The sequence below is a fragment of the Mus musculus genome, chromosome 2 (genome assembly GCF_000001635.26).
Source record: "Mus musculus strain C57BL/6J chromosome 2, GRCm38.p6 C57BL/6J".
Taxonomy (NCBI): Eukaryota; Metazoa; Chordata; class Mammalia; order Rodentia; family Muridae; genus Mus; species Mus musculus.
The window spans coordinates 75,472,379-75,496,046 of NC_000068.7; the positions used below are offsets into that span (position 1 = coordinate 75,472,379).

A 23,668-nucleotide genomic window follows, 5' to 3' on the forward strand; every position below is an offset into this window, starting at 1 on the left:
ATTAAAGGGATGTATGGATACTAGATACTATCTATAATGTTTCCACATACACTTACTATCTGCATAAACAAATATGTGTCTTCAAATCATAAGGTTTCATAATTGAAATTATTCTCAGGAATGCAGGTCTAGAAAAATAATAAAACACATGGTCTCAGGTTTATAAAATGTTGGCATTACAACTTACTTTAAAGGAGTTTTTTTTTTTTTTTTGAGGTTTCAGCTAACATCTGGCAGTGAATATCAATGCTGACCAACTACCCACAGCTGGTATTAATAGGATAGAGAAATGTTATGTTTCCTGGTTAAAATGTCCAAGCCAAAAATGATTCTCGCAAGCAAACTGGGCTGCTAGAAATTCGACCTGATGGATTAGTCGGTTTCACTTTTCTATTTCCGGCCTATGAAGATGGATCCCGGGGCCAGCTTTCACAGGGAAACGTCTTATTTAAATGTTTAAAACCAGAGATGCCTACCTCTGGCTTCCGCCATCGAAATGTACGATATTTGGAGAGGACACTCCTTGGTCATCTCTAAATGCACCCACAGCAGCTAAGACAGGAAATCAAGACCTCAGACCTGGTATTCAAACTGGCTCTGATCTCACCGAGGCCTTATTGTTGTCCCAGCACTAGTGAGAAGAACAAAAAACTAAAGAACAATAGCCAAATCATTGTTCTCTCTAGTAATAAACCTTGTTTGCCATACATAGGCCAAATTCATATGGGATGCTAATGGTGCATCAGCCTTGAAGACGGGCCAGCTGTTTAGCCAAAAAGAGAAGAACTGAAGAGATAGGGTCTGCAGGATGTCAGCACACAGCACAGCTACAACATCAGAGCACCCCGGTCTCCTCTGTTTATGTGGCTTACCTCACTTTCCCAGAAAGAGAACTCTTTATAAGGAGTCGGGGTTCTTTCTTTGCCTGGATAGCGGGGCTGACCTTGAGCCGTGAGCATCACCTGGAATATAAATGCCTCACTGGCCTGGGGCGGAACCCTAAGGACTCTCCTCCTTACATAAATTTCTCTTCCCCTTCCTGAGCAATGAACTTCTACTGCAAGAAAAGCCCATACCCTCAAGTCACTGAGCTTTTTATACACAGCATCTTCTTCCACTTGAAGCAGTGTTGCCTCAGTGAAGGCCCCTTCCCCCACGTTCTCATGGAGGGACCGACTTGACTCTGCACCATGGAGCTGTGTGCAAGGAGTGCACCTCTCTCTCCCATCCCTTCCCCTCCATTCTCTGCTCTTCAGTCTCCATGTGACCCTGAACAATAATCCTATTACATCCCTGATCTCTCTCCAGGACGTTCATCTCCATCCACCTTTTTAATGGCATTGTTAATGATTTGAAGGGAGTAAATCACAGTCAAGATAATGGCTGCAAAAAATTAATAGACATGATTTTTATGATATAATATACTAGTGTACTAATCGTGAGAACAGTTAATTGAAAAGCACTAAATATTTTATTATCCATTCAGCATTCTGTTTATTCTTTCTCCCATTCTGAACTTTTTACCTATTATTCTTTCATAATTTCCCATAAAGGAAAACTGCAGAGTAAGATAAAGGGGATTCTAATCTCTACATCTAATTACAGAAATGAGTAAATCAGCATTTAACATGTCATAATCTTAAGAAAAAGGAGCAAGGCACAATTCAAGGAGAAGCTAACGCCCTAAGCTTGGGAGAAATCTAATCTAACTGAAGAACTGTTGAAATACCCTTTTTAAAAAATGAATAAATAAATAAAACAAAAATGGAGTCCTTTTTTTTTCTTTCTTCCTAATTCTAGAGAAAGATTATCCATAATCATTCTCATAAACAGTATTTTCAATGAACTGAATTGGTTTTTACTGGGTTTTGTGACTGTGGTCCTGTGCCAGGGAAGGGGCAATGCTGGCCTCTCCTTCAACCCTGTAGCTTTAGCCTCAAGAAGCCCTGGTCTGACACAGAGTGCACAAACAACATCGTGCACAACTCTGGAATCCTGTCCCCTTTAGGACTGCTGTGCATCCATTCGCATAATTCTCCCCAACTGGAACACTCGCCTTTCCACCATCAGATACCAACGCAACCTCCCCTCAAGCGAAGCCATGCTAGTTTCACATCTAATAAATTCCAGTAAAGACTCAGCACTCAGACTTGACGGTTAGTTTACAAAGTGGTTGGATTTTGTTTTGTTTCTTGGATTGGGAAAGAGGATAAAAACCATCATACCGTATAAATTCTTGAAACCCAACAATCCTCTACCCTGCTCACTATCATCATCTTCATCTCTGAGGAACCGAGATGGCAGGCTTCCAGGCTGAGTCCACTCATGCAGAGCTGGCTCCAAGCTCCACTGTCAAATGCAAAGCTTCCCTTTGATTCTTCGGCCCTCCCTCTTGCTGGCTAAGCTCTCATTCGACAGACCTCCCATCACCATCTCCCACCCTACCGGAAGCTAACTCCTGCTCACCACTATCCCACCCACTGGACCATGGCTTTCCCTATCTGGGATTCTTAGGGACTAAAAAGAAGGTGATTGTTGGAATTTCAAGCTCCGGAAGACAGTCTTTCGTTCCTAAACCCTGAACCTAAAAGAATTTCAGAATTATCTAGGAGCCTGTTACATGTACCAACTCTAGGGTCTGTGCTACAGAGTTTAGGTTCCCTGAAGAGCAGCCAGAATCTGCACAAGTGATTTATCACCCCTCAGCAGGGACTGTCAAGGCGTCTGGGATCATCCCACAATCTCCCATGTGAGGCCCTTCCCAAACATGGGGGCGTTTTTGATGCCTGGGATGGGAACTGGAGGGGTTAATTTCCTAGAAAAGGTAGAATCCATAACATGTTCATGACAGAGAAAATCAATCTGTGGTATTAGCCATGGCCATAGATTTTACTAAACAGCATGCTACCTTCAACTCAATCAGCTGCGATCCCTCCAAATTAAGATGTTTGATCAGCTAATTGTATCAAGAAAGAAAATGGCATTGGCTCTTTGTAATTTTTTCATTACTATAAAAGGCAGGATTTATAGGTGTGCATAATGGTCTTTTCTTTCCTTCCCTAGAAATCAGAGTGAACACTGGCCATCTTCTAAACCCAGTTGGCTCCTAAACTACCTACTCTGGCTAGGATGGCTGGACAGCGAGTTCCCGGGATCCACTTTTTTTTCCTGCCACATTTGTACTGAGGTCATAGATAAGCTATCATGCTCAACTGTTTTTCTCCCCTCTTTGCATGGAGTCTGAACTCAGCTCCTCAGGCTTGTGTGGCAAGAAACTTTACTGACTGAGCCATCTCCCCAGGCCCCTGAAAGGAGGCTATTGCTCCAACCCCACAGCTCTCCCTTTCAAAGGAGCCTCTTTTAGCATCTATAAAAAGGGCCATCATGGCACCTAACCTGCTGAAAGTGACACATTAGGCCCCAGGATGCCTCAAGGTCTCTTTCAACACTTTGGTCTCAATTCTGCCAGCCCTCTCCAATTAAAGATGTCTGATGCAAATGAGGATGCTGTGGTTCAAGTGTGATTGATTTAAGGGATTTTTTTTTATATCATAGTAAATTCCTATCTCAGTAATAGATAATTATAATGCAATTAGACACATTATGATGATAAATTAAGACTCTGATCATCTGAACCATGACAGTTGTTATTTGTTGAAGAAATAATGGCAGTGAGTTTCCAGATAGCCAAAGGTGGTTAAGCACAGCTTGGGTGACCCTTGAGGGGTTGGACAAGGGGATTCAAGTATTGAGTGGCTATAACTTATACCCTCAAGGACTCTTTCCAACCTTAGAGTCTCATCCTAAACACTACTCATTATTACAAGTGTTATTAATAACAATCTGTCTCTTTTTTGCTGAAAGATGCATCCTGAAAATTTATATTCTAACAAACCAAATCATACTTCATTTTCAATTACTGTGATCCCACTACTCTAAAGGAATGGAGATGCCATTGCTTTGAAACCAAGAGAATATTCATTGATGTGGAATAAAAAAAAAAAAAAACTCATTTACCTACATCTGGTTTTTTCTTTTCAAGATGTATAGACTTGAACAATGAAGAGAGATTTAAACTTTATGAGAAGATAAAGTTATACACTGCAGGGATTGAAAGGGTTCTTGTGAACCCCACCCTGAGATGGTTTGTATCACTCAGCCCAGGGAGCGGCACTATTAGAAGGTGTGACCCTGTTGGAGTAGGTGTGTCACTGTGAGTGTGGACTTTGAGACCCTCATCCTAGCTGCCTGGAAGTCAGTATTCTACCAGCAGCCTCCAGATAAAGATGTAGAACTCTCAGCTCCTGCCTGCACCATGCCTGCCTGGATGCTGCCATGTTCCCCCCCCCCCACCCTTTCCTCTCCCCTCTCCTTCCTCTCCTACTTCCCTTCCTTTCTTCTCCCTACTTTCCTCTCTTCTCCTCCCCTTTGCTCTGTTGTTATTGTTGTTGTTGTTGTTGTTATTGTTGTTTGAGACAATAGTCATCAGCAATAGTCTCATTCTGTAGCCTAGGCTGATTTAAAACTCACTATGTAGACCAGACTAGCTTTGAATTTATCTCCCGTTCTAGCTTTGCAGCAGTCACTTCTCACTTCATCATCCTTGACTGGATTTAACCAAAAAACAAACAAACAAACAAACAAACAAAAATACAAAAAACAATAATTGTGCACAAAATATATAATACACAGTTATATGCAGATGGAAAGTAAGAATCACAATGTTTATAATATTTTCAAGCGAGCAAACGCTGGGGAATTGACATGCCTCTCTCTTTTATTCTTGGAGATGTCTATGAGCACACTGAACTGGCACCTCCCAGCAAACCTCCTGTGCGGCAAAAGCAACATCGAAGAAGAACAGATGGACAGATGGGAGAGACGATCTATATCTACCCACAGAGGATTCAATTTAAAGAAAGCACTGACATTGAATTGCATGTGGAGTAGAGCTACCCAGTGTCGTAAAGAGCTGGCTCCACTGCCGTAAACTTGAAACACTTCCTACACCTTATGCTTGTCCACACGCCTGGCTCCCTGTAATTCACTGGCCTTTGTATCACCATGATGCCTTCTGTTTAAAATTCATTGGTAAACAAAGCAAAGAGCCCTTCCACAGACCTGGATCAATACCTTGAATCTCTCTAGAAGACAGAAAAGGTGATCCTCCGTTGTTCAGACCGATAGCTACATTTTTTCCTTTAGTCCTAATATGGAAACCAGCAGGAATTCTCCCGCAGAGGTTGCTCCACAGCCTGGCCAAAGGAGTTCTAACACGGGGTATTGAGGGTTCTTTCTTAAAAGAGGTTTAAAGCTCTATGTCTTTTTCCCCCCAAAAAATATACAAATTCTTCTAAAATCTAATCACCATGCAGGCTCTTGTAAACACAGATAATGTAACATATTTTCAAAGGTAACAAAAGCAAGCTTAGTGATCCTGGAAGGATTCAGAGAAAGGAATTCTCAGGCATTAGTACATATCTGTTGCTGAGGGTTAACACAGGGCACAAAAGTCAGCATAAAGTTACTTATCATCAGAAAGATACTTGGCAACTCTCAAGATTAGAGTTTACAAATAAACATGCTGCTAAAAACACAACCTGTGTGAGGTCTGTGGTTTTGATGGAAAAAAAAAAAGCAGAATATGAGATGTTTTTCATGAACACACCTTACCCACCCCCATAAACAGTGTCTCCCTCAAAGCAAGGATCTTGAAAGCCACGCTATTCCCCATGGTATGTTTATTATTCAAAACCATTTATTTTATTTATTATCTTGGTTTTGTGTTTATTTTTCAAGACAGTTTTACTGTGTAGTTCTGGCTGTCCTGGAACTTACTCTGTAGACCAGCCTGTCCTTGAACTCACAGAGATCCAAATGCTCTGCCAAATGCTGGGATTAAGAGTGTACACCACCACTACCACTGCCTGCCTCTTTTTTAAAGATTTATTTATTTTTATTTATGTCTCCATGAGGATCCCCTGATATTACAGACAGTCATGAGCTGCCAAGTGGGTGCTGCAAATTGAACCCAGGTCCTTTGGAAGAGCAGCCACTGTTCTTAACAATTGTGCCACCTTGCTAGCCACAAACACCATTTTTAAAGTTCCTTCTTAAGAGCTATATTCCGGACACAGGAATGTTCTCCTGCAGAACTGTGGGTTATAGATTTCATTCTCCTGTGTGATGGATTTTTTTTAAATACTACGAAATCACTGGGGCACAGTAGCTCGCCCTTTAATCCCTGTGCCCAGGAGACGTGGGTGGGAAGACTACTGCAGAGTCAAGGCACACCTATGATAGGGAATAAAAAATGCTGCCCCAAAAGCTAAACAAACAAACAAAAAAAAACCCAAATTGCTGCAATCTGGGTTGAGTCACAGTGTAGGTTATTAGTAGAAATCCAGCATAAAACAGAATTCTGGAGATCTGGAGACAGCTCTAATAGAGGAGATGTTTGAAGGGCTGAATAATGACATTACTAGAATAGAAATACATACTTTCAATGTGATTTCCATGAGAGGAAAGACCGCCAGTTGACATATGCCCAGCATCTGTCTGAAAGAGAAACAGAGATGGACAGAAAAGTATCTTAATTAAATTAGAATGATTTTGAGACAGGGAGAAAGCCCAGTTAGGAACATGCTCCGATACATAAGCATTCGGTCTCAGAACCCATGTAAAGAGCTAGGCTTGGTGGCTACATCCAAACGTGGGAGGTGGGTATTAATAGATCCCTGGAGCTCAATAGCCTGTGAATTCCAGACCCCAGGAAGAAACTCTGTCTCAGAGAAACAAAGTGGACAGCTCTTGAGGAATATCACCCATGGTTGGTCTGTGACCTCTCTACATATACCTGTACATACACTGACATACATAGGACCATACAAACACACACACACACACACACACACACACACACACACACACACCATTTATATATATTTGGCCTCAGTATACTTTTGAAATATTGAGGACCTGCAAATAACTTTTTGCATATGTGAGTTATATTTGCTGATATTTACCCAATTAGAAATTAAAACAAAAATGTATAAAATGTTTGTTGGTTCATTTAAAAATAATAGTAATAAGCTACAAATTAATATAAGTAACATATTATGTAAAATAACTACATTTTTTAAAACAAAACAAAACAAAATTTAGCATGAGTAATGGCATCATTATCTTTGCAAACTCTTGGTGGGGGGCGTGTCTTAATAAAAACTAGCTGACTCTCACACCTGCTTCAACATTCAATCTGCTGCCTAGCACATGTCCTATGAACGGAAATCTCCACTGTGCTCAATGACAGGTGGAAAGGGAGAAACATCTTGGTGTAGTCATGAGTTTAATTCAAACTGACAGACTCCCTATGGGCTTTGAAATCTCCAAAGTCCTTCCTACCACACTGGGGAGAACACTGTCTGGAATCACAGCCAAGTGTGTGCAGTAAGCACAGAATGTGTGTGTGTGTGTGTGTGTGTGTGTGTGTGTGTGTGTCTAAAAACTGAGAGCCAACGCAACTACAGCAAGGGACTGTAGGCGCCCGGGGAGGTGGTTTTTTAAGTCCCCACATTCTTTCAGATTATGAGACTAATGTGCTACCTGCCGCGCTAAGAGGTCCACTGTCTTCACATCCTTAATTTCCCTTTCTGCCCTACCAGGGCAGTATGCTAGCCTCCCCCTGTGGCCCAGTAAATCTACCATTCTCCCCTGGGAATTGTCTATATCTTTGTCTGCTGATTAAGTACTTCTGTCTATGGCAAGAACATGAATCACAGCAGCAGCCCAGACAGCCCCAGCTGCTGAAGGACACTATTTAGAATGGTGGTGTCCAGCATATCTCAGAGTTTTGACGATAGGGCCATCCCAGAATTTGGGTGGTGAGTGTATCCCAGAGTTTCATGTTTTGTCTGCTAGATCCACCCAAATTTGTTCATTGTTCATGAGAACTGTTCTCAGCCAAATGTGGCTGCAGCTATTACCTAGTAAGAACAGGCCATGAGAGTAGAGTTTTACAAAGCACAAGAGAAGCACAGGTTGATAGGGTTGTTACCAGTTATTTGGGTCAAAGCTTGGGCCCTGGCAACCCTTACAAGGGAGGTTTACCCACCTGTCCCTAATACGCCAATTCAAGGGACAAGTGCTAATAAAGCTCAGAAGAACGGCATTTGTTCAATAGGGGCACATTGGGAAAAGTCACAAATAAAAAGGCCAATGTCAGCATCCTGCTGTGTCTAAAATGAGGTTGGGTTTAAGGGGAAGGTAAAGGGGTGCATACCTAAGCAGCCCTGGTCAAGGTCCTGGGGTCCCTGACCCACCATCGTCTCAGTTCTAGTGTCTCCTATAAGGTGGTACGTGAAAACTCTTCCTCAGAGACAAGTTCCTTTGCAGGCTGGCACCAGGACCCCAACTTTCTCTTCTCCAGCATGAGACTCCTGAAGAAATTCCAATTTCTTGGAGTCCATCGTCTTTATAGTATAATAACTGAAGGGGAGGCACAAGTGTTTCCTATTGGAACATCTTCACTCCTAGCTAGCCACAGGTCTGTAATCCTAATACTTGGGAGGTAGAGGCAGGAGGATGGCTGTAAGTCTGTTCTATGCAGCAATTTCCAGGTTAACCAGTAGTATATAGAAAGATACTTTCTCAAAAGACAGTATAGAGGGGCTGGAGAAATAGCTCAGTGGTTAAGAGCAATGTCTGATCTTCTAGAGGTTCTGAGTTCAATTCCCAGCAACATGGTGGCTCACAACCACCTGTAATGGGATCAAATACCCTCTTCTGGTGTGTCTGAAGACAGCTACAGTATACTCTCATATGCATAAAATAAGTAATTACTTTTTTAAAAAGACTATATAGAATCTCTCTGCTCCTGTTTGGGTGGTTTTGGGGTAGGGAGGGAGCGGTTTAGACCCTAAGACTTCACACACTGCAGACATGAGATTTGTTCTCTCATGTTGGGAAAGTGTTTCTCAGACTTTGTGCTCATGTGAGGAGAAGAAACATTAAGAGCAAATATGTCTTGGACTGATCCCTTGAAAATATATTCTAGTTCATAAACCACTGCCATTTCAGTTTCTGAACTGAGCAGTCCCTAGATCCCAGGCCCATTGTAGGTGTTTGTCATCCTAGCAGGAAGGGTACCCAATTGAAAGATCTGGATATTTGCAATATAATCTCCAAGCTGCATCGAACTAGCTGTGTGACCCTGGACAAATCAACTCACCTCTCCAGTCCTAAGCTTCTACTCAGGAAAAGTGAAGACATTAAGACAAATGAACCCCCAAAGACTTTTCATTTAAAATTTGCAGAGCCATCAAGAGCTGTGCCCATGCACACCCCACCTCCACCCAACATGGCTGCTATCCAGGGAGACTCTGACCTTTGCTATTTGAGATCTCATTATTCCCAGGGTTCCAGACGGAACACATGAAGTCCCTGTGGTGCTGAGCATATGGCCTGGCTCAAGAAGTGCTCACCTACACAAAGCATAGAATATGTCCCAGAGACAAAAACAGCTGGCTGAAACCAGGACTCTCAGCAGAACGAGCCTCTTGTTGGAAGCACACGAACATAGTTAATGTCAGTGCTCAGCATGACAACGGGAGCAGTCGAGACTACATTCCCTTGAGTGACACCTCCCCCAAGCCCAGCTCTGCCACGAACTTTTGTGAAATATCAAATTGCTTGCAGCTCGTATTGAATAATGAATATGCCCGCCTCTGCCTATCACCGGGCCCTCAGCAGTCTGCCTGGGGAACTAAGAAGAGATGGTAGAGGTTTGCAGGCCAAGCACAAAATTGAAGACAAGCTTGAATTAATAATTTGCTTATTTCTATACATCTGCTTCAAAATAAAGTGCAAATTGAATAAGGTAATAACGGAGCTTGGGGAGTGGGGGGTGGGGTGGGGATGGGGGCTTCCTCTTGCAAACTGCTGACACTTCAGATTTCATTATCTCTCACCACCCTGAGTGTGCTCTGCAAGCATGTTCTCCTTATAGCGTGTATGGAAATGACTTCCCTGGAAAAGCCAAAAGAATAGAAAATAATTCCATGGGGTAGGGATGAAATAAAACTTCAACTTTTACATTTTTTTAGAGCAGCTTCATACATTTGTGTTTCATGAACCTGACTCAGCTGAGATTTCCCTGGAAATCTTAGAGATATTTCCTACAAGGTCTTTTCCAGGTCAGTGCCCCCTTCCTCTACTTTGACACAAACATCTCTGTCATGTTCTTATCAGTTACAGCTGCCATGCACCACCACCACCCAGAGCCATGTTCTGTAAACTACCAGTTTCCAGCATCCTTGCCCTGGAGTTTATGCTTGAAATTGCAGGCACGTTTGCCTGGGTTTGTAATCTTTTCTTCCATATGCCGTATTTGATGGTTTGCAAAGGGATGAAAATAATACACACTCAGTTATAATACCAGTGTGGTGCCCTATCTGATTCATTAGGACTAGGGCACAAATATTTTAAAAGAAGTAGGGAGCTGAGTGTACACACACACACACACACACACACACACACCTCAAAACAAACTTTACTCGAGTTTTTTTTTCTTATAATTTCTCTTGTGTGTAAGGTGTGCCGTATGACATTTTATCATGTTTATTGTTAACTGATACAAAGTAATTGCTCCTGCTGTGAAATGCAGTAGGACGACTTCAGTCCACAAATGGTGTTTACGGGCTGAAAACACCAGAAGAAATGAACCTCAAATATAGGAGAAGCTTAAGATTTACAGTCCCAACCCAACCCCTTTGCTGGCAATCGAGTCCTCTGTGGTCAGTGTGGAGTATCTCTGAGGAGCACTCCCTGTGGGCTAGGCAAGAGACAAGGCCACACAAAGACCACCTAGTCTAAGAGCAATAAATTGTCCTCTTTACTCCTGCATTTCTGGAACAAGCCTGCTCGCCCTCCTCTCCCTCTCTTGTCCAGACTCTGTCTGTACTCCACCATTCTTGACAACAGCTTACATTTAGGTCAGGTGTCCCTTGTGTGCAGTTTTGCAACCCTCACTGCTAACATTTTAAGCTGCTTAATCCTTTCTATTTTCCCTACAATATAAGCTTCTGTAACACGGGAAGGAGCCCCTCCTGGCTGACTGGGCTTTATGTGCAACACCTTTCCATAACCCAGCAGAGTAGGCACAAACTGGGGACATAAAGGAATGTGTACGATCAGGCCCCCTGGACTGTAATCCAGAGAAGAGAAGGTGAGGCACGCAGACGAAGGGAAGAAACAGCTCCAGAAGTTAGCCATGGAGGCTTAGATCGCTTGTATCTGGGTTTCTGGTTTACCTCCAGACTTGATAGGCCACTTATAAAAACTGAAATCAATTAATACCAATTTGGCAGAGGACACTAGTGTACTTCCACGAGCCAACATCCAAAACTAGAATAAATGGGAAATCATTATTGTCCACTTTAATTATCAATAACCTCAAAGACATGAGGAATTGGTCAGACCATACAAGTTAACAACCACCCTTCCTCTAGAGATAGCCTAAGACCCTCTCGGCAATAACAATCAATGAGACCCAAACAGACAGAAGCCTCGGGAAACTCGATCTTGCCGTCTTTTATCTTCCGTCCGGAAAAGCCGGGTAAGCTTACACCAGCACAGCCATCCTCTCAGGCCAGAGAAGCCTCGCTTTGCAGGGGACAGCAGCTATATAAAGATCCAATTGGTCAAAGGCTGAGAGTAAATGACTGTTAAGTGCTCGTTCCTAAATAGGACATCTGTACTACCCTCTCCCCATCACAGAAGGGAGGCCAGAATGGTTTTAAGAGCTAAAGGGTGAACAGGAGAGGAGCTCTGTGGAATGAAGTCTCGTGCACATGGCCTGGCTAATGTAACCATGCACACACGGCACGTGTGGCTATATGCACAAGAGCTGCACACATAAACATAAAACAGGAGGGTAGGAGGGAACCAATGGGAAGAAGAGGGTCTGTGGGGGAGGGGGAGTAAGAGGGCAATGGGACGGTGAGCTCACATTGCACGCACAAGTAAAACAGCCAAAGGTTGAATTAGAAAGGGTGTGGAGTAGGGACAAAGGTGAGGTAAGCGGCCTAACCAAGACCACAGGGAGCCTTCTTCCATCTCTGCAGGGTAGCCCTGTATCTATAAAGGAGAAATTGGTACAATGGGGCTGTATGGCATCATCTTGGAGAGGCTTTAAGAAGTAGAAAAGAAACAACACAGAACGTCAGACTGATGGAGATGCTCGGCAAGGTACTGGGCGGGGCTGATACCTATTTCCCAGAAGGAATCTTACAGAGAAAAACAGAAACATCTCCACTTTGAGCTTTCTGACTCCCCACTTACAAGACTGAATTCTTCCTTGTCTTGCAAAATCTGCTTTTCTGTCAACATCCATTATCCTCAGAAATGGTCCTAGTCTTTACTGTCATTAAACCAAAAATTTGTCCTTATTAATTCATTATTCCGTTCTTCCCCGTCGCCAGCCCTTTGAATCAATAAGAACTACAGATTCTACTTTCAAATATCTCTCTTAGTTCCCATTGTCAGTACCTGCTTGTATTGCCCATGATCCACATTCTATATTATCTGTGTTAAATAATGTGTGCTACTACTTAAAGCCCGAAGTCTGCATTGTTGGACAGAGTAACGATTTATTTTTCCATGCAGCAGAGTTCAAGGAGAGTTGGTGAATAGACTCCTACTGCCAACAGCTGCTCGGAGATCTTAGCCGTGCTATCCCGTGCCATTTCCAAAGGAGGGCTTTGAAGTGCTCCGCTGCATGCGCTGCCTCAATCTAGCCGATGAGAAAACATGGAGGCTTGCCGGGAGCAGAAGCTGTAAACATCACATCAGCACTCATACTGTTGGCCAGGACTCCACTGTGCTGCCTCTCCCAATTGTTATGAGGCTAGAGAATTAATCTAACTCCTGGACCAGGAAGAAAACGGAAGCCTGGTTATGCTTGGCATCAGCCTTCTCGCCTATAAATCTCCTCTCATCTGCTCTTGACCTAAACGGCCCCTGTGAAGCCTTTCTCCAAGCTGCTAACAGGATAGGGAAAGTGCTGAGCGTGCTACCTCCTGCATAACGCCCTTCAGTGGTCATCGCTGCTAATTGAATCCTTTTCCTGGTGTACCGGTTAGGGCTTGGTGTGAGAAGTAAAGTCACAACACCAAAGGATAAAGGAGTCATTAAAAGGACAGACTTCACACAACTGTATGGAGCCGCGAACAGTAACTACTGCCTCCTAAAATTCTGTAAGTCCCTTTGGCTGATGAGCGGAAGGCAAGCTAAATGCGGGCAAGAGTCTGTGAGAACGAATTGGGGCCTCCAAGGAAAGATGGGTCGAGTCCGTCTCTTCCCAACTTCAGGTTCAACCGTAGCCCTGGAGATGCACATGTACTTAGGCCGTCTTGAACTGGTGAAAACTAGAGCGTCCACAGACCTGGGGGTTATTCTACACCCACAAAGGGAATGAGCAGGTCCCAGACACATGGATAGCTGTCCCAGGCCCTGGAGCCCGCCACCAGTGCTCAGAACAAATAGAGAGCAACTCTTCACTCACTTCTGCCATCCAGCTTTTCCATAAAACGTCTCAGAACTAGCCAACAGAGCTCAAAACCAGCACATATAGATGAGAGGTTAGGGTGTCTGGTCCTATCTATTTTCCAAGCCTCATGTGAGTAAGTTTCCCTCCTTTATCACCCCCCCCCCCATTTATCATTCTTTTTTAAATAACTTTATTAAATGCATTATTTCAGTATGATTTCTTATATAATATACAATGTTAATTCCTATTTCTTGAGAAATCTCCATTGTGTACAGATACCATGGTTTTTTTTGGCTACCCCTCTGTTGACATTAACTAAGCTGATTTGTAATTGGCTCTTACAAATATTGTCGTAATAAACATAATGTACAGGTGTCTCTCTAGTACACTAGCTTTGATTCTTAAGGGATCTATAAGCAGAAGTGATATGACCAGATCACTGGAGGTTCTCTTTTTACTATTTTGAGGAATCCCCATACTGATCTTCATCATGACCTGGCTAATCTGCAGTCCCATCAACAATATATAAAGGTTATCTCCCTATCCCAAGCCTGCGGCACATCTATGGCCACTCCCTCAGAAATAATTATTCATCCAAGATTTTCTCTAAAATACTGAGGGGCTTGGAACAAAGGTCAGTTGGTAAAGTGGAAGCACAAGAACCCAGTGCTATCCCCAGAATTCATGTTCTAAAACCTTGTCATGGGACTTTTTTAAAAAAATGACTCGATGGTTAGGAGTGCTCACTGCTCTTTTAGAAGATGGGAGTTTAGCTCCCAGCACTGATAGCCAGTGGCTTACAACCATCCGTAACTCCAGCTACAGAGAGATCTGATGTCTCCTTCCAGCCTCTGGAGGCACCTATAGCTGCATGCATAAACACATTCATAGGCATACACACATATACATAAATAATAACAAAGCGAATCTTTAAAAATAAAAGCAGCACATAGAGGCACACACCGTAATCTCAGTACTGAGGAAACAGAGACAGGCAGATCTAGGGAGCTATTGGCCAAACAGCCTAGTCTACAATGGGACAATCCAGGTCAGTAAGAAAGCCTGTCTTATAGGTGTGAGGGTGCCACCTAAGAAAGGACACCCAAGGTTGTAATTCAACACACACACACACACACACACACACACACACACACACACACACGTCTCCAAGTTCAGGGCTTTACCATGTCACTACAAGAACCAAAAGGAAGGAACAAAGAGAGCAGCATGCAATACATGCAGACTGTAGCATGATACCCAGGCCACAGAAGGTAAGTACTCAATGTACTAAGTAAGTACTCAATGTACTAAGTAAGTACTCAATGTACTAAGTAAGTACTCAATGTACTAAGTAAGTACTCAATGTACTAAGTAAGTACTCAATGTACTTGGTCGGACATCTTCTTAGACACAATTCCAGTGAAGGCAAACAGGGCTGTATCTGCTTAGCTTTCATTTCAAGGGAGCTCTACAGGAGGGAAAACAGCAACCCAAGAGAAAACTCCAGCCTGACATTCACCTTCATTACACTCCCCCTAAATCTTTAATGCCTTGAAAACTACCCAATGAAGTTCTCACTAAAGAGATATTGGCCACTAAATTATTCTGTATTAGCAGCAAGGAAGATCAGGAATTCTTCCTTTGGAGATTTATTATAAATAGTATATGACTAACATCTACAGTATATTAGAACCACCTGCCCAAAAGCCAGAAGAGGGCTTCTAGGGCTCTTAAGGGAAATCCCAGTGCAATGAGCCTATCCAAGTTATTTTACTAGCAGGGCTGTGTAAGATTAATCATCTTTGTGAATTCTTAATTGCTGTGGTCAGAAGCTCCCCGGAGGATGCTCGCATCATGGTCGAGTCCCACCTCTGTCCCTACTCTCCCATGCCAAAGGGGAGGTGGGACTTGCACTTTAGTTCTTACAAGAAATAACTGTGGGGTTTTTTGGGGTTTTTTGTTTGTTTGTTTGTTTTGGGTTTTTTCCCAAATAAGTGCTGGAGACACAAAGATGACGAAAGGGACTCAAAATCTACTTCAAAGAAAGACCATTTCTTGTTCAAAGAAAAAGGTGCAGACAGTATTTCTTTAGAAGCACTGGAAAAAAAAATAGCAGTTGCTGTTTCAAAAAACAACAAAAAACAAACAAACAAACAAAACCACATAAGCACCAGGAGTAATTGCCCTCTTGTTGAGCAGATATAAAGTCCGAGGAGAGAGCTGTTGGTTACAGTAATCACCCCTCATCAAGGAAACTTCTCTTTGCAACATACAAAGGCCATTAAAGAAATCCACAACCATTGGAAATGCAGAGTTGTGGAGTGAGTCCAATCCCAGTGTATGCATCTACCATACAACCCTGGGGTCCAAGGTTGGGGATCATAGTGGGAAAAGTTGGAGAAAGATTTTAAGAGCCAGAGGATCAGGGATTTTGCTTTCAGATTGTGTTTCCGAGTAATATCAAGACTTCAACCATAACATCTCACCAATGTGGCCAACGTGTGATCTGAACCAGGGCAACAGCAGGAGGCATGGCAGACTAGACAGGGAAAGCCCAGAAGACTCAGCCCTACACAAAGAAGTACAGGCAACTAAGGGAGGCTAAGAAGAGGTGGGAGAGGGAGTAGTCTTGCCCAGTGTGATGGTTTGAATGAGAACAGTCCCCATAGACTCATATGCTTGAATGCTTAATCCCTAGTTAGTGGAATTATTTTGGAAGAATTAGGAGGTGTGGCCTTGTTCAAGAGTTATGTCACTAGGAGTGAGCTTTAAGGTTATAAAAGCCCACACTAAGCCCAGCCTCTCTCCTCTTCCCGTCCCCCTTCCCCTCCCCCTTTCCCTCTCCCTCTCCTCCCTCTCGCCTAAAACTTACAAGTCATATGTGAGCCCTCAGCTACAGCTACAGCACCATGTTCACAAGTCTGATACCATACTCCCTGTCAATATGAGAATCTACTAACCCTCTGAAACTGGGAGTCCCCAAGCCGCCGCCCCCCCAGTTAAATACCTTATTTTATAAGTTGCCCTGGTAGTGGTGTCTCCTCATAGCAATAGAACAGTTACTAAGACACCCAGAGGAAACCACACCAATTGTTTATCAATATGCAATGGTCAGCCTTGAAAATATATGCATACAAGTTACATTATGTAGATTGAGTAGATTATATTTAGGAAAATACATGTACGTACATATATGTGCATGTAACAGCAATGAATGGGAGGTGGGAAGGCCATGAATATGAAAGGGAGTAGGGCATGGTATATGGAAGGGTTGGAGGAAGGAAAAGGAAATATTACAATCTCAAGAAAAGAAAGAAGTAATGTTTTTAAGGTAAGAGGCCAAAATGTCATAAGAAGCACTCAGTAAACAGAAGTGTCGGCACCAATACAAGCACCTTACGTGAGTTTACACATCAATTCCTCATACTAACTCTTGGAGATAAATATACTTACTATTCCCCCATTTTACAGGTGAGAAAATTTAGGCACAGAGAAGCAAAGTGACTTTCCCAAAGCCACACAGCAGGTCTTTGGAGTCCACTTGTTAACTATGGTTCCTCCCTGCCTCGGTCAGTTCCCCTGTACCTTTCTGTGATACCACCACAACTATTTAGCCTAATAACTACAGACTAAGCTATTAGAGGTTCAGTGATTCTGTGTTGAACTATGAGTCATTAGGAGTTAATAAAACTGCATTTAACATCCAAAAGGGTTGCATTTATAAACTGTTTTCATTTTTCCTATAAAAGCCCGCATATTCTCAGAGCATGAATATAGGAGATTACCCAGAAGCCATCTTGTCTCTGACCATGTGCCGTCTTCACGTGCGTCCTTGCTTCTCCTCCACACAGGCATGAAAGGTGACATTAACCTCCACTGCTTACCACACGGGTCACAGCACTCTGCAGAGAAAGTGACAGCTTTCACAGGAACACTGAAGTCACTTCTATGCTGTCCATCACTCTCAGATTTCCTCAGCAGAGTCCCCGGTGCACAGGTTGATTTGCTCAGTGTGGTCCCTAGCAGAAGAGGAAACTGAGAACTCGTACAAGGCTCTGCAGACGATGTGATTACATAAAGATATAAGAAAGGATATAAGACTCATGCCTTGTTTATGCCGGTGGCTGCTTATCAGACTGAGGGCTGGGTGTGCAATCCTGATGAGCTGGCTCTGTTACCCCATCCTGTGGCCCCCCTCACAATCTGGCTCCTTAGGCATGGAAGGTACTGTGGTGGGGAACCCATAGCGGGTGACCTAGACACAAGCAGGAGCAGAGTTGCTGAGGATGTAGGAGTTCTTTCTGCCAGCTGTGGAAACCACAAAACAAGAATGGTCGCAAGCTCTTCCAGAAGTAGAACAATGGAGGATGCAGAGAACTCAGCCTCTGAACCTTGCAGCAGAGAATTTGCCCTGCTTTGTATCTCCTTGGCTCCGTGGTAGGTGGACGTGGGGAGCTGAGAAATTACTTAGAAAAGGTGGCCTCTTTGGTTGCAGGACAGAAAAATCAAGCTGGAATGGACTAGGAAAATTCCTCCCCTCTAGTTAACTTCCACAGCACTGGAAGGTGCTCTATAGATATTGAGGGAGAAAGTCATCAATGGACTCACCCATCAGTGGACCCTGCATAGCACAATACCAACCTGCCAGATAAGATGTGCCCACTGGTGTAGTAGTGGCGTGAGTATTAGAGGAGTAACCAACCACTTCAGCTTGGCTTTGGACCCTGTCTCATAGGAGAGAATTCATTCCTGGTATCTATAAACTTGTCAAAAGCCCATGGTTTGGGAGTTCATAGACCTTAAGAGAAAACCTGCCAGCTTTTTTTTTTTCTAATTGGGCATGCTGTCAAATTGATTTCTAGATATTTGTGTCTATAGCCATATATTAGTGTTTCTCTCAACCTGGGTCAGAGATGCAGTGGACATCAGTCAATACAGAGACTGAGAATAAGTGACTATCGAGCACTCACCCTTAAGTCGATCAATCATATCAATCTCTCCAGGGTTCAGAGAACAACAGGGAAGAGAGAGCAAAAAGAATGTGAAAGCCAGAGAGTGGGAGGGTCCTGTGAGATGCTGTCTGCTGGACTGCAGGATAACTGTCATCAACTCCCAGCAACTCTGGTTACCTGAGCAAGATCAAATCACTCCACACCCCAGCAGACATGGAAGAAGGGCTAGAGAAACCTTGCCCCAACACAGGAGCTATTAGCAGTTGACAAGCCACACTAAGGTGTGGCTGCTGACAGGTTGCCCATGCTCCTGAGAATGACCTCACTCGTGCACCCAGGGGTAATCCTAACTGGACTCAGTAGGTTATAAAATGAATGGAAAGGACATAAAGGTAGGAAGAGGACATGCTTGGAGCTCTGGGGAGAATGGAAGGAGGAGTTAAGAGTGGAAATAATCAAGATACATTGGATTGGGGGTGTGGTAGCACATGCCTTTAATCCCAGCACTGGGGATGGAGACAGAGGCAGGCAGAGTTCAAAGTCAGCCTAGTTTCCACAGTGAGTTCCAGACAAGTCAAAGCTACATGAGACCCTATTTTTAAAAAAATGGGGGGGGGGAATGCCTTAAAAAGGTATCCTTAACAGTAACTGATCAAAATAGAAGATAAGATAGGGAAAAGTATCATAGAATAGACATGAACCCAAGCCAGGTTTACATGTTGACAGCAAATCTAAGTGAAATTCCTAATTTCCAAAGGAGGAAGATTGATGCTACAATGAGGTGAAGCCAGGGAAATAACAGGTTTTAAACCTTAACCCAGGGGCTCAGCTGATGACAAGCAGGCATCGGGAAGGTTCAGATGACCTAAATTGGAGTGGGAGGGCACAGGCTTCTCTATCTGTCCTCTCTTCATGGTGGCATGCCCACAGATCTCATAGGAGTCGGAGTGCATAGATTGGGGGCAGTTCATGATCCTTTGTCTCATAATGTTTGATCTGAGAAGCTTTTATGATACTTTACAGTACATAGTAGTTAAGTTGGACAAATATTATGACCACAGTAAAACACATTCTTATCACTGGAACATAAATCAGTAATTGCTACATTGTGAGGGAGTTCCCCCAAGTCCAGGGACACTGCTCAAAGCAATGAGGGAGGGGGGGGTTGTTTAAAGGAGAAACCAAAGAGCATCAACTCTCAGTTGAAAGCAAAACACCACAAAACCAAAACCTGTTCCCTCCAGGGCTGCAGTGATGCTTTGCAAAGCTCTCAGAAAAAGCTTTTCTCCCTAAGCCAACACACACACACACACACACACACACACACACACACACACACACACACAATGCCACCTAAATAAGCCTATTAAAAAGGACTCCAGTGGAGACACTGATTTGCCATAAACTGCAAAATGCTTCGGAGCTCAGCAGAGACTGGCTCCTGTCACACACAGCCTGGCAGTGGCCCAGCTCCACACCAGTGCACACTTTTCCAATTACAAGCTGAAGATTCCTACGGGGACTCAGGACTCTTGTTTCAGTCTTCCAGTGCAGGAGAAATTCTTCATGGAAGAAAGTGCCCATGGCTCAAGTTCTTCAAGCTCTGTAAAAGAGAGACCTACAGTTCCCACAACAGGGAAGATTCTCTTCTGTTTTCCTGGTTTTTTTTTTTTTTCACATCTTAAATTCTGCAAATTCTTGAAGCAATGGAATGAAAGTTGAATCCCCTAATGATGTGATAGGCACTCCTTATTTATTGACTGTTTGGAACAGCAAAGTCTAAACATTTGAGGCCAGGCGAAGTGTTCACATTCTGTTCTTTCCACAGCTTAGGGGTGAATACATAAAACCGCTGAAGGCAATTGAAGAACTTTAAAGGAAACCGGCCACAGGTGGGGGTGCTCTTGATTAAAGACAGACAAAGTCATGTATTAAAAGTGGCTAGCTCAGGCTGAGTGCACCTACCAGTAATCGCAGAACTCAGGGGCTGAGACAAAAAGATCATGAACTCAAGCCCAGGCTGGGCTATATAACAAGACCATATCTCAAAGAAAAAAAAAAATATATATATATTCTTTTTTTTAACTCTCATTTTTAAAGGATGACTTAAGACTGGGCCAAACTGGAGGTGATTTTTTTAATGTTCAAGAACATCAGTTACCCTCAAAGTTTATTTTTCATTTATTTTCTAAGTCCTCTTTAGTGAAAAATTGGTACATGTGAACACTTGGCCTGTGCCAGCCACGGCATTAAGAGCTCACTCAGGTACTCGATTTTATCGCCTGTCTTCTAAGTAAAGAAACATAGCTTCAGATGGTATCATACAGATGCCCAGTGTCAGCCAGCTAATAAGAGGTAGTTGAAGGACTTGCAATCTGGGAGTTTACTGCTATGGCGAGGGGCTACCTTGGAAAGCAGCAGCAGGAGATGCCTTTCTGCAGGGCCTCTCTCCACTTTGCTACTGAGTCAAGACAAACCACAAGTTAGTTAGACTCATGAGCATTGGCCACGTATGTACCTCAGCGCCTGCGCCATTGTAATTATCCCTCTCAATTACAGAAGGCATGGATAAGGAGGGCACAGGGGGCACCATGTTTGTCCTTGGCAATGGTAACTTGTTCTGCTCTGGCTAGGCAAGCCATGCCCTGACATTAGCTAATGCAGAGAGCTTTCCAGGTCTTCGGAAACGGAAGTTATTGTTGACTTTCTCAAAAGGCCCATCAAGAGCCATCTGGAAGGATCGTGTTTATTTGTGGGTTTGTTGTTGTTGTTGTTTTAATTACAGCGTTGACAGTGTCTGTCATATCGGTGTGCCCCAGACAATCAGTGCAGCCTCCTGCTCCTCGTGAGAATCGCTGTTGTGAAGTGCAGTCAGTGTGGAGCGTTGACTTCAACCTCCTCTCAAAAGCTTACACAGGCTTTTAGGTTTTCACAAAGGAAAACGTTTGTTGTTTCCATTACACATAAGGGGAAATGTGAGCCAACAGTTACACTCACAGCTTTCTATTTACCCATGGAGTACTCAATTCAGGGGATGGGTCCAAGGAAGCAAGAGGTTGTCATACTATCTCTTCTACACTGCTAAGGGAAAGAGAGAGAAGGGGAAGGGGGAGGGGGAGGGGAGAGGTGACAGGGAGAGGAAGGAGGAGGGAGGGGGAGAAGGAGAGAGACCCTAATTCAGTAATGATTTTTTTTAACTTACATTGCCCAGTTGCAAGTCTTCCACCCAACAGAGAGTTAACAATATATAACACATTCTCTTTGCCCCAATTACTACAGAAAAACAAAGCAGAAAGCTAAATCATTCTCAGGGCAACCTGCAAAGAGGAACTCAAATCAACCTTGGAAGGAGTGCCTGACTCTGGGTTTAAACTAATTGCCATGTAAATTAACAACAACAAAAAAAAGAAGAAGGAGGAGGAGGAGGAGGAGGAGGAGGAGGAGGAGGAGAAGACCCATCAGCAAAGGAGCCCCCAGCAACCTAAACAACATCGAGCCTGCTTCTTCAGACAATAAAATGCCAAAGTTGTTCTTCTGCTGTCAGCAAATGATGAATACATGTGGTACCGATTATTTAATACCATGAGACCACCAGGGAAGAAGATTTAGGTGAACTGTAGCAGAACTGTGCCATTTATTTTTATTACCATGCATTAAAAATTACGTTTACAGATAATTGTTTTTCTCCTTCCAATAAAGCAAGATTAAAAAAAAATCCAGAAGAATATTTAATAATAGTGGACCACCAGGGAGGAATTTTAAAAGTTGATTTTTTTTATTGAAAAATTAGATTTGCTTTTTAAATTTTTTTTCCCAATTATTTTTAAGTGCAATTTGTGAAGGAATCGTTCTAAACCGGGGCAGTAGGATCAGTTTTAAGCTGGGGTCGGGAGGGGGCTGTCTCATGGATTGTTTCTTCTTGACAACAGTCATCACGTAACCAAATCCCTCCTCTGAACCTCCAGGTTTCAGATATTTGTCAAACATTATATTTTACCATCGGCCCCACTACGCATTCTCCCACATTCCTACCAGCATCCAGATCTGTAAAACACCTCAGATTAAACGAACTCGTGAGAGACTGGAGGTGGCTCAGGGGTTAAGAGCACTGGCTGTTCTTCCAGAGGACCTGGGTTCAGTTCCTCACAGCACATGGAGGCTCACAACTGTCTATAACTTCTGTCCCAGGGAGATAGACTCACACAGACATACATGCAGGCAAAACACCAATGCCCATTAAACAAACAAACAAACAAACAAACAGGTAGACTGAACTCTTGGTATGTTTTTCCCCAATAACTTTATACTGGTAAGAAACAGAAATAGGAAAAAACAAACAAACAAACAAAACCTACTTACCAGTTTTTTGTTGGTGGTTTGTTTTTTTAAGGAGACTGAGAAGCAAAAGGAAGAAGAGTAAAACTAACAGGAGATGGAGGGGAAAGACTAGCAGAAAGGAAAACCACCATTGGGACAGACACAGTTCAAATGATGATCTTACTAAACGTCACTTGCAGTATTTACAGTTATGAAAGGAAAGCTGCCTTCTCCTTCCTTCCCCGTATCTCCCTTGCATAGTCCTAAAGTTGAAGTTGTCCTGGCTGATCATCTATCAATACCAGTATGCCCTACTCAGGTTCCCTAACAGCTGCCAGTAATCTAGTCAGAACATTAGCTGAATTCCCCAAATCAGGCCGCTCTGCCACCATATAGCCTCGCCTCCAGGGGGAGGGATGCTCCTTGTCTGGCAGTATCTTTCACTTGTTGTCCTTCCTGCTTCTGTTCTCTAAAGTAAGAGGCATTCTCAGGATAGCAAGCCAATCTAGCTGCCAACCCCAAACCACCTCTGCAGCATCCATGCTGCAGCACTTTGGAGTTAACTGTACACGGTGAGAAAGCAACGGATGGTGTCTGGGCTTGAAACCAGTCAAGGAATCAGAAAGAAAGAAACACACACACAATGAATCACAACTCTGGTTTTTCTCTTCTTCCTGACTGGTTCTGAGGATAAAAGATGAGACCAGGACCATATTCAGAAAGAACTATGAAATTCTAAAAGGCTGCCATTGGAACCTTTCATTCCCCAGTTCATGGTGCAGTTTGAAGTGTCTTGGGAGATGTGGCCCTGTTGAAGAATATATGTCCCTGAAAGTGGGCTTTTGGGAGTTAA

At 43.3% G+C, this 23,668-nt stretch overlaps 1 protein-coding gene across 11 annotated transcripts in view; it reads right to left on the minus strand.

The window, feature by feature from the left end:
- Gm50595 (predicted gene, 50595) overlaps positions 1–23,668 on the minus strand; it is a 181,944-nt gene that overhangs the window by 20,405 nt on the left and 137,871 nt on the right. For 7 of the 11 annotated variants that reach the window (XR_001783377.2, XM_017319376.1, XM_017319380.1 and 4 more), the window contains one exon: positions 6,501–6,558. Coding sequence is in view for 6 of the 11 variants with exons in the window: in XM_017319376.1 (XP_017174865.1) it covers positions 6,501–6,558 (58 nt within the window). In the remaining 5 variants the exon portion in view is untranslated. Of the gene's footprint in view, positions 1–6,500; positions 6,559–9,482; positions 9,643–17,331; positions 17,566–23,668 lie in introns of those variants that run through there. The other 4 variants (XR_001783376.2, XR_001783375.2, XR_001783374.2 and 1 more) reach the window with 3 other exon arrangements.